The following is a 15,958-nucleotide window of genomic DNA, read 5'->3' as shown; positions in this document are numbered from 1 at the left end:
ATACAATGGTCTGGGAAGGCCTCTCTGACACCTGACCTTTGAGCAGAGACATGAAGGAAGTGAGGGAGCCACCTTGAGAAAATTTGGAGGAAGAGTGTTCTGGGCAGAAGGGACAGCAAGTGCAAAGGTGACTGTTGGGTTCAAGGACCAAGAAGTTCTCTGTGGCTGGAGCAGAGTGAGCAAGGGAGAAACTGGTTGGAGGTGAGGTCGGAAAGGAAACCAGAAGTCAGATCTTACAGGGCCTTGTAGGTCATTAAAAGGACTTTGAAGTTTATTCTAAAGATGGGAGCCACTGAAGAATGTCTCCCTAAAAGGAGCTGCTTAACATCCAGTAGTTAGAAAAAATTAGCCCCCTCCTTCATAATCTCAAGGTATTATTTCCAGTTCTCTGTTATAGGGAGATACATTTTGCTTTATAATATAGCTACATTTCTGAAAAATATATATATACTTAATAGTTAATATAGGTCATTGATCCTTCGTTTTCTAATTACTTACTTTAAAAGATAATATCTGAAAGCCCTGGCATTTGAAACCACTTTCACCTGCAGATCAGGAAAGAAAAATCAAACAAAACCATTTCTGGGAAACTGTGATCCATTGCTTGCCTAAAGCCAAAGACCTTCAAAGAGCTTAGGCTGGAATCCAGTGACGTCAATTAAATTAACTGCAGAAAGCCTGACTCCATCTGGCAGATCCTCACCTGAGAACCTAAAAGCATATTGCCAAGCAAGTGCCTTGGACCATAAAGGGAGGTGGTGCCTTAGGAATCGCCCAAACCTCAATGAAGTGGTCTCTGATCAAAAGCCAGGAGGTCATCTCTGTGGATGTAAAAAGGCCCAGGAGGAGGTCTTGTTTGTACTCATATGTTCGCCAACCTCCCAGTGTAACAATCCAGGATTTTGATAAAGGGCTCATTGTCATCCTTGTCTTCACTGCATACCCAGCCTGTGCTGGGTTTCTCATATGACTGTGCTGCCTAGAAGTGACCTTCAGACACCTTGGAACGTCTGTAGTAGGTAAACTTAGATAAGCAGATGGAAGTAAGTTCTATCAGGGAGAGCAAGGTCAGCACAGGTGGTGAAGAGAGGCTGGCAGAAGGAGGAGCAGGGCAGACTGCTTTACAAAGTGAAGCATACATAAAGAGAAAGTAGAGAAATATTCCACTTGCACACCCTGGGATTTGTGGACAGAAGACGAGGACGGGACAGGAGAGGGTGGGATGGCCTGGTCTGCCCTCTACCTCGTGAACTTTCTCTGGGCTATGGCTGGGTCCAGCACCCAGAGCCGAAGCTCATGCTGTGAGTATGTGTTTTCTCCAAGGAGGCCAAGGGAGTAGTTCCCGTGGAGATAGGCAAAAACCTCAGACACGGAAGTCTGCTGGTGAGAAAGCGGTTGAAAATAGCGATCACTGCAGGGGAGTTCCAAAATGGACGAGTCAGGGTGTGAGTGTGTGTGGTTTATCATTCCTGACTTAACAGCATAAGTTGTTTGAGAGGCAAGTCTATGCATTTCATCTTGAGAGATTGACATGCTGTTGCAGAAATGACGGTTGAGATAGTCAGAGGTTGTTCTGAAGTTACCATTACTAGTGAGAATGTAGGGTACTTGCTGAGGATAGGTCTTATCCCAAAACTTTCATATTTTTCGTGAGTGAGAAAAAAATAGACGCAAGGAAATCAATGACTTCTAAGAATGTGCTAGAAATAATATGAAACCTCTGTGAGGCATATTGCTTGAAGTTATTAAGTGAGAAATCACTTTCTTAAAGATAAGGGTTATTTGAGAAGATATAGGGAGTAATTGGCCTCAAAAGAAAATCTCAATGTTTTCTCCATTTCTCTTTATGCTAATCCATCTTCTCCTAGAAGATGCAGGAAAGATGTTTCTGCAAAGAGGCAATGAGGGGACAGGGGTTTAGCGAATGGCTTTTCTCTTCTCAGCTGTTCCCTCGGCACAGCAGCCCTTGGTTAATGGTCTACAAGTGCGTATGGAGAATTCTGTAACCAGCTCAGCCTTCCCAAACCCCAGTGTCCTGATTGCTATGAACCTGGCTGGAGCCTACAACTTGGAGGTGCAGAAGCTCCTGACTTACCAGCTCATGGCCAGTGATGCAGCTGGTAAGAAGTCAGACTCCCTCCGCATGCTCTCTGAATCTCCACCCCAGACCCTAGCTCCACGTCCCCCCACTCCAATGCTACCTGTGATTGTACCGAAATCATCCATATCGAAAGAAATATGTATTTATCCAGGGCATTCACAGAGGAGGGCAGTAAAGCTGAAAGAGCTCTCTACACTAGCTGTAACAAGATAGGGCTTCCAGTTCTGGCTCTGCCACTCATTAACTCTGTGACCTTGAACAGATCACTTGATCCCACTCAACCTCACTTCCTCATTTGCAAAATGCAGATGATTTTATAACAATAACACTAATAGTGACAATCACAATGATAATAATAAAATCTCGCAGGAGTTGCCTTGAGGCTCAAGTTAGCAATAAAGTTAAAATTATTTTGGAACTATTTCATATATGAATTTGTATGGGTATTCTTGCTGCTTTTCTAAACAGACAGCAGGGATTCTTTTTCTTTTCTTTTCTTTTCTTTTCTTTTTTTGGTGAGGAAGATTGGCCCTGAGCTAATATCCCTTGCCAATCTTCCTCTTTTTGCTTGAGGGAGATTGTCCCTGAGCTGACATCTATGCCAATCTGCCTCTATTTTGTATGTGGGATGCCACCACAGCATGGCCTGATGAGCAGTGTGTAGGTCCACACCTGGGATCTGAACCTGTGAACCCTGGGCCATCAAAGCTGAGTATACGAATTTAACCGCTACGCCCCCCAGGTCAGCCCCCAGGAACTCTTAATGGAATAATCAAGTCACACAGAGGCCATTAGATTAAACATTTCTTAAGTATTTTTCCATACTTCTTTCCTTAAGAAATATCAAAAAACACATTATCAAATCACATTATTAAAAAAATCAAAATGATCTGGAAAGAAGCAGAGAGTTCAGCCTTGGCCCCTGGTGCTCTCTCCCTGAGCAAGCCTTTGTTTAACGATTTTTTTCTTTACTCTACAGACCTGACCATTGGTCAGCTTGCCCTCACCATCATGGCCCTCACCTCTTCCTGCCGAGACCCTGGAAATAGAGTATCAATTCTACAGGGACAAATGGAAAACTGGGTACCTTCAAGTAAGACCTCATCCAAAGGGAGGGGAGAGTGAAGCAAAGAGTCCTTCCTGAGAATTTCAAAGCTAAAAAGAAAAGGATGGGAGAGTGGACAGTTAGAGAAAAGACACAATGCATCTCCACTCACGTTCCCTGTGATAATCCCACAAATGGGTATTCTCTTCCCATCCAAATGAACTAGAAAAGACAACTATCCTGGGGACACAGACTTATGCCATCACCTGAAGACAGCATCATCCCTTTTATTCTATTCTCATGCCAGATGCCATTCTTATTCTGAGAAACATTGACAATATCTTTCGCCAATATCATGTCTTTCTTTTTTTGGATAAGTTTTCTAGAAGTTTCTATTGAAAAAAGGTTGGGCTTTTCCTTTTTCACAAATGTCCTCATTATGGTAAATGTTAGTCTTATGAGGGCCCTCTATCCCCTCCCAAGGCACCAGTACCCAAGCTTCAACCTTCTATGGACCCAGTCTGGCGATCTTGGCACTGTGTCAGAAGAACCCTGAGACAACCTTACCAATAGCAGCCCGCTTTGCCAAGACCCTGCTGGCCAATTCCTCTCCCTTCAACATGGGTGAGTAGTTAGTTCACCACTTTCAAACACTGTCCTGAGTGGGGAGCATCGAGGATACTGAACGGTAGAACTGGAGGACAAAGTGGGAGGACAAAGAAGGGGGAGCTTTATATGGAGGAGGATCTGGGGACCATGAAAATGTCTACAGATGGGACATACTTAACAAGTATTTGTTCGACATGTGAGGTAAGGAATAAATGAAAGAAAGATAGTAAAACATGGAAACCAGGACAATACTTGAAATGTCTGGCAGTGCCAGAATCTCCATGGGCAGCAATAAACATGTCACCCAATTCAGGAGTTGGAGTCATTCCCAGGCAAATTGCTAAATTATTAAAACAATGTCTAGACTCAGACGTCCTCTGAACTTTCTCTTTCATCACTATTGATGCTTCCACACTCTATTCTTCTCAATGTTTCTCCTTATAACATCCAAATATCCTGTTTCTATTAAACAGCTACTCTCTGGACCCTAAACCCACGATGCTCCCCTTCAAGGATACACTGGAACCATCTTATTATTCCTTAATTCTGCAAGCATATGGCTGCTTGTAGATGGAAACTGTTTCCTCTACAACACCATGTCCTTCTTTTGTCTACCTTTCTGTGGATAATGGTCACTGTTCTGTATAATGCCCTTTGTGAGAGCCACTATTATGCCCCTCATTCATGGTCGTCTTTTCTCCTCTGCCACTCTCTAAGCAATAACAGCATTCTATCAGGTTTTCCCCCACTTATATGGGTCTTATCAGCAATCTCTCATTCCGGGCTCTACTAGACCAACAAGCCAGGTAGATATGTACCCAAGTACCCTCCCTGCAGGTAAACAACATACTGGCCTCTGTTTCCCATCTGGGACTTCAGGCATTGCTGGGGCATCTCTGCAAGTTCAGGAAATTTGGACTTCTTTGCCAACATTGGTCCCAACAACACTGTCAGCCTTACTGAGGTTATTTTCAGATGGAGATTGAGGTGGGGAGGGAAAGATCAACGAAAGAAAAGATGCCATCTGGCAAGCCTTTTATTTGTTCTGGTCTTATCATGCCAGAGATTACACATTCAGTCCTCACATGTTTTCACGTGCAAATAATGAAAAAGCTCCTGTGCTGGGTGCTATGAGAGATGCAAAGTTCCCACCATCCAAGAGCTCACAGAGCACAAAACACAGAAGAAAGCATCGAGATAGCAAAACAGGTACAAAAAACAAATGCTAAAGGAGTTCAGAAAAGAGACTACAGCTGTTGTGCTGGCATGACCAGAGGAGGCTTCACTGAGAGGTGGTAATGGCAGGGCCTTCAAGAACTGGTCACATTTTGAAAGCTAAACACTGGGACAAGAGAAGTGGGATTGAATATACTGCCAGTCTACATTAATTAAAAGCATGAGCTGTGGAGTCATACAGATCTGCATTCAGGTCCTGGTGCTGCTACTTACTAGCTGTGTGGCCTTGGGCAGTTACTTAACCCCTCTGAGCCTCCATTTTATCATCCTTTAAACGGAGATAATTATAGGTCCCATTTCACAGATTGTCCCGAAGAGAAAAGGGGTTAGTGTACCTGGAACACAATAAGCACATAATAAATGTTAGTTGTTCATATTGTGGTGGTGGTGGTTGTCTTATCCTCCCCCGCGTCCACTTTTATTCACAGACACGGGAGCAATGGCAACACTAGCTCTGACCTGTATGTACAATAAGATCCCTGTAGGTTCAGAGGAAGGTTACAGAGTCCTGTTTGGTCAGGTACTGAAGGATATTGTGAAGAATATCAGCATAAGAATCCAAGACAATGGCATCATCGGAAGCATCTACAGCACTGGCCTTGCCATGCAGGTAACACATCATTGATGCTCTTCATTGGGTCCATGCCAATAAGCCTAGACTGTAGGATCCAGAGCCTAGGCTTCTGCTAATATCTCTCAGAAAGACCAGCTGGTAGAACTTGAGGTGGGTTCCTTGTGGTGCCTGTGCCTCAGTTTCTCTACTGGTAAAATGCAGGTAAGTGTTAATGTCTCCCTACCTCATAGGTAAAGTATAAAAACAAATATACATGAACTCTTTTCCCCTCTTTGGGGGAAAAAAAAGGAATAAATAAATCCAAGAAATTGATTGGTTTATTATTAATAATGATCAGTTTGTTCATAATAATTATAGCCTGTTGAAAGTTTGATGTATAAAAAATAAGATATTAAAGTAGGTTCTCAAGAAAATAGTGAATTTTCTGATTCCATCTTGTCAATCAAGTGTCCTCTTTTCAGCCCTTCATCTTGGTCCAAAGAAGGTGGGCTTGTATTCAAAGTGATTCGTGAAAATAATCTAAAGCTGACTGGACATTTAATCCTGGGCAAGCTCTGTTACAACTTCAATCTCATTTCAGCTTCACAAAGAGACCTGATAAACGGCAGAGCCAGGGGTATCTGGTCGCCAAGCCTATACTCAGTCCTGTGCTTCCTTAGCAGTGATTCTCAGGCTTGGCTTCTGTAAGATGCTGCTTGACATAGTTCCAAATACAACCTCCCCATTGATGAGGGTTGATTAGAGCAGCATCTTTCCATGGAAGACGCACCAATGACAGTGGGGAGAGATAACCAACTAGAATCAGAAATTAAAAATTCATCTGTGGCCAAATCCTCTAGTCCAAACTAAGAAACGTGTGCTCTAAATTCTCAAAATGCCCTATGAGATTAAGAGAAAAACTACACCATGACCTTTCCAACTCAGAAAGCCCAGGAAACGGAGAACCATGGAGTTACAATGCCAGCCCTATGCAATGCCAGCCCTAAATCTAATATGGCTCTGGACTAGTGTTAGAAAGAAATTCTTTCTTGGGTTGGGGGTGGGGGAATATGGAGACTGTCAGTGATATTCCACACTTTAAAAATTAGCAATGTAATGTATAGTATGGTGACTATCGTTAATAATACTGTACTGTATATTTGAAAGTCGCTAATAGAGTAAATCTTAAAAGTTCTCATCACAAGAAAAAAATGTAACTGTGTGGTGATGGATGTTAACTAGACTCACTGTGGTGATCATTTCACAACATATACAAACATAGAATTACTATGTTGTACACCTGAAACTAATGTAATGTTACATGTCAATTGTATCTCAACAAAAAATAATTTAAAAAATTAAAATTAAAAAAATTGGCAAAAGGCATAAACAGACCAGAAATTAGTTCATTTTAGCCTAAGAGTAAACACAAAATCCCCACTCCAATGTGCCATTGGAGCAATGAATGAGAACAAAGTTTCCATGTCATGTCATGGTCAATGAAATACTGCCATAGAACAAACGCTGTTTTTTCTGTGGCTGAATCGTACAAGAGCATGCCCAGGGCTCAAATCTAAACAGCTTTGTGGAGGAACAAAGGCAGTCTGGAAGGAATACGTCACGGGTGTTATTTATGACTCATTGAAAATAACCTCGGTTCACCTTAGCACCAGACAGAGGAGTGTTTGCTTTTGCTAATTTGACTTGGGAATTCTGTTTGGGATTTCATCACCTGTAGGGTACACTCTGATAAGCTGTTCCTGGGAGTTAAAGCTTTTCCATGAAGAGATAGGACCTCACCCATATCCAGATATCATAGGCCACGTGGATTTCTTTTCGGTTAGGATGCATAACCTCTCCCTGCCCTCCTTATGGCCCATATCCAGAGTTTACCCAGGCAGCTTGAAGTCTGAAAACACCAGATGTCCAACATATAACCTTTTTCTAATCTAAAATGTTCTGGTGTGGAAAAAGAAAGCCTCTGGACCTGTAACAACTTAGGTTTGAATCCTGCATCTGCTACCATCTTAGGCAAATATTGAATTTCTCTGAATTTCCTTTTCCTCATCATAACAAGGTTGCAAAGGTATACAAAAATCACAGGCACAACATGGTGTTCCATAATTGTTTGTGGTCTCCCCCGACAGAGGAGGGTTGACATTCGTCTTCATTTTCTGCCTTCACTCACCGTCTTCTAAGTTCTCAAAGGCATTGGCGGGGCATTTCCTCTGTTCTGGAATTTCTCCTCTTTCTTCCATCAATATGCCAATGCTTGCAAGTTTCCTCTGATAGGAACTTAACTTGGAGAGGGATCTGATAAACTTCTTCACGCAAAGTTATGAATGACTTCTCACGGCTGAATGTGTTACTACTCTCTAGAGTGTTGACAGTGGTAATATTTTATCCCAAGGGGGTACATCTCCCATTTTGGGATTCGGGAGGTGAGTGTGGGATATGGACAAGATATGGTTGCTGGGGAGTACCTACCTGATGCCCCTTAAACCAAACTGCCCTGTAAAGGGGCCTCTGGTAAGAGCCACAGTTCATGGTTGCCAAGCTGAACAGTGATGGTCATGTCTGTCAAACCTGCTCAGTTGCTCAAAGTACTGCCTCTAGGTCACAGAGCCATTTCTGACTCCCCTCTCCCATCTCCCATTTCCCATCCCAAGCTTCAGGTGAATCAGCAATCCCAGCCCATTAACGTGCTCTGGTGGCTGTGATCAGCACAACCCTAAAGGAGGAAGGTGGTAACGACAGCTTACCCATCACAAACTATTAAACGCTTTCACATATCATCCCATCTGAACTTCAAAGGACCCCCCAAAAGTATGCAGGAATTATTATTTCTATTTTATCCACGAGATTTAAAAAACTCAGCAAATTAGAATGAATTGCTTCGGGTGTATTAATCAAGACTGATTTTGCAAATAACAGAAACCCAAATAACTTTTGCTTAAGAAAAAAATGGAGATTTACTATTTCACATAAACTGGGGGGTCCAGGGCTGGAGTAGGTGATTTCAGGATTAATCTGAATAAAGGGCTCAAATCATAATATTAGAGACTACTCTTTTTTCATCTCTCAGCCCTGGTTTTTCTCATGGCTTCTTCAAAGTGGCTGAGGAAGATAGTACTAGCAGCTTACTTACTCATATAACCATACAAGTAAGCTCTGAATAACCCCAGCAGGAAGAAAAAATACCTCTCTCTCCCAATGTCTGTATACCAGAGAAGAACTCTGATTAGTGCGTGTGCCCGCCAATCACTGCCACCAAGAGGATAGCACTCTATGTTTAGCCCAGCCCAGGCCATGAGTCCACTCCAGTAGCCAGGGTTGTGGAGCCTCTGGCTGATAGTCTTCCCACGATCACAAAGTGTGTGAGGAATCCACCAAAGGGCATGCAGGACAACCAAAAACAAAAGGCCTACCACATTTAGATGGCCAGGTTGTCCTAGACTAACCACTCCCTGGAGCTCAGTTAGCCCAGCTCTCGCCCTCATTCTGCATCCAAGAACTCTTAGTAAACACAGAAGCCCTAACAGTGTTCCCTGAATCTGAATGCTGCACAGATATGTGTTGAGTGACTACTATGTGACAGACACTGAGCTAGGTGGTGGAGACGCAGCAATGAACCAGACAGACGTCATCCCAAACTTCGTGCAGCTTTGATTTTGGACTCTGGGTGATGACAAAGATTAGTGAACAAGTCTATCCCTTATAAGGCTTATAAAAGCCAACTCTCAGCTATGCTTAACCATTCTCTCTCTCTTTCTCTCTATCTCTCTATTTTTCTGTCCCAGGCTCTCTCTGTAACACCTGAGAAACCTAACAAGGAATGGAACTGCAAGGAGACCATGGATACAATACTTAACGAGATTGAGCAGGGAAAATTCCACAACCCCATGTCCATTGCCCAAATCCTCCCTTCCCTTAAAGGCAAGACATACCTAGATGTGCCCCAGGTGTCTTGCAGCCCTGGTAAGAACTCTTAACACCTGCCTCTCCTTAAGTAATGAAGTAGCAACTTATGCAGGAATGATATGTGGATCATTTCTAAGTGGTGTAGGAGCTTATTACGTCCATTACTCCATTATGTCCAGATGTAGGCAGAACCACATGTGACTTCCAGTCCCCAAGAATTGTGTGCTAACACACAGCCTTGCCATCCTGCCCTCAGAATTCAGCCCCCATGTCTACTTCATTCATCACGCACTTATCGAGCACCTACCATAGGTAAAGCATTTTGTGGGATGCTGATGGAGAGGGAAGGCCCATGGTCCTAACCATCAAATGACATAACTTCATTCACTCATTTGACAAATGTATCAAACATTATGCAGCATCTTATCATATCTGCTCTTTACAAAGTCAGGAGACAGATATGTAGACAAAAACTACAATATTTGGAAGAATAAAATAAGTATTAAATAGAAATAGAAGCCACATACAGTGCAAAAGCAAAGAAAGTGTGACCAATCATTGATTTTGTGAGCCTAGGAGAAGAACAAAGTTGACATTTCAGCTAAGCCTTGGAGATCTAAATATGAAGTCTTGGTGCTTATAGCACACCAAAGGGATGGGCTGGAATCCTGGCATGCTATCTTTTTATGTAAAATATCTTTATTTTATCTAATTACAAATATAATACACAGATACTTAAAACTCAAATATTGCAGAAATACGCGTTTAGAAAGTGAGAGTCCTACGTAAAAATTTTATCACTCCGGAAATAGCTAATCTTTGGTATAGATTCTTCCAACTCTTCTTTCTAATTAAATGCTAATCTAAAGCATTATTCATCTTCTGTTGCATGGCCTTCCTAAGACAAGCGGAGATTAATAAGCTCCTTGTCTATCTCAGTGCAGAACCCATAGAGACCACAATCAAGTAAGCTGATCCCCATCATACCAAACACAGCCACATTCACCCAACTCCTTGGGCTGCTTCCCAATGATTTTGCAACTTTAGCAAGGCAGCAACGGAGTCCTTCATAGGATTTTACACTAGCTGCCCAGGTATTTTGTTAAATGGTCTGAAACTTACCACTTTTGCTTCTAGATTTTTAGGATTAACAAAAACCACAACTGAACAATGAGTACATGTAAAATACCACGACATAGGGCTCACAATCCTCCCTTTAGATTACAAATTCTTTTAACAAAATAAATGTTCATTGTAAAACTGTCAGTTCTTCAGCTACAAGCAATTCTCCAGAATGGAAAGGAGAGCTTCATAGATCACACCAGCTCCTAAGAACAATCCACAAAAGCCCCAAACTCACTGCCATTTCTTGAAATGTTTTCTGGGATGAGTTGCCAGTAACAGAGATTTTCCACCTGTAATACAAATCCCACAACTTTTAACAAATTTGGCCTCTTTACTCTTCACAGATAATGAGGTGCAGCCAACTCTACCCAACCAGCCTACCACTGTTCCCACCTCAGCATCCAACATCACTGTCATATACACGATAAATAACCAGCTGAGGGGGGTGGACCTGCTCTTCAACGTGACCATCAATGTTAGTGTAAAAAGCGGATCAGTGCTCCTTGTCGTCCTAGAGGAAGCACAGCGCAAAAATCCCATGTTCAAGTGAGTGTGACAAGTAACATCCGCCATTCTCCGCAGGCCTAACCTGAATTCCCATCCTCTCTCTCTCCTTCCTTCATTTTCTTACTTTTTTTCCTTCTTATAATTGAACAGATCTTTATTTAATAGCCCCTTGAGGGGACTACAATGTACTAACTAGGCAAGGCTCTCATGAAAAATTAAATATACAGGTCAATATATGACAGAGTTTTAAAAACAGGAATTCAAAGGAGAGAGAGTCCATTGTAAGTGAGAATAGTCAAGGAAGGTTCACGGCTTTGGACCACATTCAAAGAATAGATACTAAATAGGAAGATACGGGAGGATGGTATTCCAGGAAGAGGGAGTATCTAGAAGAAAACATTCAAGACAGGAATGAGCAAGGGATTCATGATCAATAAGTAGGTCAGCTGGACTAGAGAAGAAAATACAGGACTGAATTAAGTGAGTGATGTCTGGAAGGATAGGTTGGGTGATATTGTAAAAAGTCTCAAATACCGGGCTAAGGAGATCAGACTTCATATTGCAGACAAGCATTACAAGTTTTTGAGTAAGAAAAATCATGTTGTAAAATGTTAATTAGGCTTGAGAATGGGAGACAAGGAGAAAAGCTAAGGCATGACTATAGCAATGAAGCTGTGAAGTGGTGAGGACTTCATCTGGGATAAACAGACTCATATCAAGGAGGACTCCACAGGCTCTGTGAGTACTGGATGTGGGGGTCAAGAGAAAGAAGCTTCAAAACTAATGATAGAAGTATCAGGAAGACAGAATGTCTTTCACAGAAAAAGACTTTATTCCTTTAGATACGTTTAATTGTGGGTGCTCAAAACAGAAACATTAGGAAGCTTTTGGAGGTACAGAGGAAATCTTAGGCAAAAAAGATCAAAACAGGCAAAAGAGATTGGATAGTCACCTGATAGAGATGATGATCCAAGTTAAGGAAATGCACAGAAGGTGGCAGACACAATGCTCCCAACAAAACCATGAGACAGATCTAATTATTCCCATTTTATAGACAGAACCACTTAGGCCCAAAGAGGTTAAGTAGTATTCCTAAAATCACGCAATGTGTAACTAATAGAGTTGAGATCTGAACCCAGATTTGACTCACTCTGAAGCTCATGTTCTTTTCACTACCCTTTCCTGACAGGAAAAAGTCCAGAAATAAATTACAGAGGGGAAAATTAAACTTTGGGGATGTTTTTAGTTTGCAAAAAGATCAAGCAGTAGATAAATGTGGAAAAGACTAAACTACAGGACGTGTAGAGGGAAAATGCCAGGTCATGAAAAGGAAAAGAGGAAATCCTTTCAAAGGAAAGAGGACATGATCCAAATTCTGCAGAGACGTCAAGGAGAAAGATTGACAAAGGCCAAGGAATTGACAATTGAGTGATACACAGGATCTATTCCCAAGGATTCAGTTAAATACATTGTGCCTGCTGCCCACAGTCCACCTCCGTAACTTCCCTAACTTCTATAGACAGATCAGGATAAAAGTCATTTTAAGAATACTTAATTTTCCAGCCAGCCCTGATGGCCTAGCAGTTAAAGTCCAGCACACTCTGCTTCGGTGGCCCAGTTTCAGTTCCCAAGTGTGGAGTCACACCACTCGTCTGTCAGTAGCCATGCTGTGGTGGTGGCTCACATAGAAGAACTAGAAGGACTTACAACTAGAATCTACAACCATGTGCTGGGGTTTGGGGAGGGGAAAAAAAAGAGAAGACGACGGGCAACAGATGTTAGCTCAGAGCGAATCTTTCCTAGCAAAAAAAAAAAAAAAAGTCATTCACCCTGTTATTTAAAAAACATAGTTTTCAAACAACCCTCTGAACATACTTTACTTCTTCTCCAAGCTTACCAAGCTTAGCTTTAATTTTGCCTGATTTTTCTTCTTCTGGTTGTCAATGTAATAAATACACATAGTTGACATTTTGAGGGAAAAAACATAAAGAAGAAAAAAAAGCATCTAGAGTCCATCCACAATCTAATCACTGTTGATATTTTTTATAATTTTGTTGGTGTCTTTTTCTGTGCATATTACATATAGTTATGATCCATCATAAACATAGGACAGACATAGTTCATGTAAAATTTGTATCCCACATTTTCACTTACCATGATTGCACAATCATTTTCCCATGTCACTTAAAATTATTGAAAGACACAATGTTCATAACTGCAAAATATTCAATCTTGGATATTCATTCCATCACTCACATAATTATTTACCCATTGTTCAGCATTTACATTTTTTAAAATTTACTCATTGATAGGTTTTCTAAAAAGTCCACTCATTTTCATTTCATTTAATTCCAAGTGAAGTAATTTTTTATTCACTAATCATTTGCATTTTCTCTTTTGAGCATGATTTTATCTGATCTCTAAAGCATTCAGAACATCTCTGTCTCTTCCTCTTAACCTTTTATTGCTTGACCTCCAGGGAGATGTTAATCATATATGATTTTATTCTTACAGATTTGAAACCACAATGACATCTTGGGGCCCTCTCGTTTCTTCTATCAACAATATCGCTGAAAATGTTAATCACAAGACATACTGGCAGTTCCTCAGTGGCAAAACACCTTTGAATGAAGGTAAGACAAGAAAAGGAATCTGGGCATTTCTTACATAATTTGAAGGCTACATTCTTTCACTTCCTTACTTAATTCATTCACTCATTTAATCAATAATTGTGAGATTGCATGTGTATATACAATAATTGTATATACAGTGATTACATATATGTACATATGCCTCTATCGTGAATATATATACAGTGATTAGATAGATAGATAGATAGATAAATAGATAGATAGATAGATGATAGACAGACAGACTAGATAGATAGAATGGATGGGTGGCTATCTAAAATAGCTTTTCAAAAAATCAATCCTAACTCCACTCTGAGCCAGTGGGAAAATATCCAGTGCACAAGAAAAGTGGATTGATCTACTTAAAGCAATAAGAGCTGAAAAACGGAAAAGCAGATAATGTGAGAGAGACAAAAAAAAAAAGAAAAAGACTGAAAAAGTAGTATGTGCTCTAAGAAGACGGCCACTTTGGGATTTCAAATTAAATGTGTATACATAAAACGAAAGCACAGTGAATTCATAGCCAGTGGGAGACAAGGACGAGGGAGAGGAGGAACGGCTCTTTGTGTGGTGATGTTCTCTTATTCCACACCAACTCTGTAGGTAGTAGTGACCCTCTTCTTGCAGAGGAAAGGCCTTGAGATCCAAAAAGATTTGGGCCCGGAATTGTCAATCTTTCTGATGCGCGTCTACTTGAAAGCTACTTGTCATCATCTATCTTTCCTGCCCTGAAAGACAAGCATTCTCAACCCACTGCCCTACCTTATTTCTTACAAAGTCTTCAGAAATGAACATAAGCCCCTGCCTTGCATGCTCTAACTGGCTTAAATAAGCCATCTTAATAAGAACCACCATTTATCGCACACTTATTAAATGTCAGGTACTGTATTAGGCATCTGGCAGTCATCATTTCTAATCCTGAAAAGAATTCTTCAGGGTAAATATGTTTAGCGCAATGTTGTGGATGACGGAAAGGAGGCTTACACAATGTAAGCGACTTGCCCAAAGACATGCTCCATGTGGCAACCTAGAGACTGGAACCAAGGACTCACTAAATCTCAATTTCATGCTCCTTCTGTGCTACTCGAGCTGCCCATTTCACTCCTCTAACAGTGGGCTGATCTTTCGGGAGCTGGGGGTGGGTATACGCACCATGGTCACCTCATGTTATTCTCTGCTTGTTTCCAGGAGTTGCTGACTACATACCCTTCAACCATGAGCACATCACAGCCAATTTCACACAGTACTAACCACGAGATGGGTGCAGGTTCTATGAAACATCTCCAAAGGATGGCTGGGATTTTTTTCACTTCATTTCAAATCTCTGCAAAAAAGTGGATATCTACGATGCTACCATATTCCTTGTAAAAACATGGAAACCACGATGTAGAATAAATGAGGCAAACTTCCCCGGAGTCTCAGTATCTGTGACTCATAAAAAAAAAAAAACTTCCAGCTTCTTAAGGCAATGACTGTCAGTCATTGTTTAAACCTGGGGTGAGGCGAGAAGGGAGAGCCCAGTTGATATTTTTGGAGATTATTCTGACCTTCTTGATTAATTATCCAACACAGTCTTTTATTTCTACAAATGAAATGATATATTTTTTAAAAACTCTTATTGTTGTTACTTATAGCAAGTACTCCTTCTCAAACCACTTAGTGTAAACATATATACACACATACACGCGTACAGACATACATACATGAAATGGCCAAAATTATTTCATATGAGACTCCCAGATAGTGCAGAACCAGGTAAATGATTTTATGTCATAATTCTCCCCTTCTATTTCCAATACAGTCACTTACGCATAACAATGCTTTGGTCAACTACAGACCACATATAGGACAGCGGTCCCATAAGATTAATACCATATAGCCTAGGTGTGTAGTAAGCTATGCCATCTAGGTTTCTGCAAGTACACTCTATGATGTTCTCGTGACAATGAAATTGGCTAATGATGCATTTCTCAGAACATGTCCCCGTCATTATGAGATGCATGACTGTATTTGTTCCAGGCAAAATAAAGTTTAAAATGTACAGTTTTACATAATTTATATATATAAATATACATTGAATATACATTTGGTGTTTAATATGTAATATAAAATTTAATATATAGCATATTTTATATATTAAATGTAGATATACATCTATAACCCCACCCTATATATAATATATATGATGTATTAAATATAGTTTGAAAGAAAAATTTAAGCTTTCAAAGACA

The 15,958-nt window shown here is 40.9% G+C and overlaps 2 protein-coding genes across 3 annotated transcripts in view; one reads left to right on the top strand and one right to left on the bottom strand.

Annotated features, from left to right (window-relative positions):
* Positions 1 to 15,958, bottom strand: part of OOSP3 (oocyte secreted protein family member 3) — a 68,834-nt gene that overhangs the window by 45,931 nt on the left and 6,945 nt on the right. The window lies entirely within an intron of this gene.
* CBLIF (cobalamin binding intrinsic factor) lies at positions 1,056 to 15,136 on the top strand. Its single transcript, XM_014861810.3, has 9 exons — positions 1,056 to 1,301; positions 1,944 to 2,120; positions 3,081 to 3,194; positions 3,630 to 3,770; positions 5,420 to 5,601; positions 9,345 to 9,522; positions 10,935 to 11,136; positions 13,612 to 13,730; positions 14,916 to 15,136. The coding sequence occupies exons 1-9, from the start codon at positions 1,223 to 1,225 to the stop codon at positions 14,975 to 14,977; spliced, it is 1,254 nt and encodes a 417-aa protein (XP_014717296.3). The 5' UTR covers positions 1,056 to 1,222; the 3' UTR covers positions 14,978 to 15,136.

Source organism: Equus asinus, chromosome 17, assembly GCF_041296235.1.
Source record: "Equus asinus isolate D_3611 breed Donkey chromosome 17, EquAss-T2T_v2, whole genome shotgun sequence".
Classification (NCBI taxonomy): domain Eukaryota; kingdom Metazoa; phylum Chordata; class Mammalia; order Perissodactyla; family Equidae; genus Equus; species Equus asinus.
Note: the sequence above shows the minus strand (reverse complement) of the source record. Positions and strands in the feature narration are given on the sequence as shown.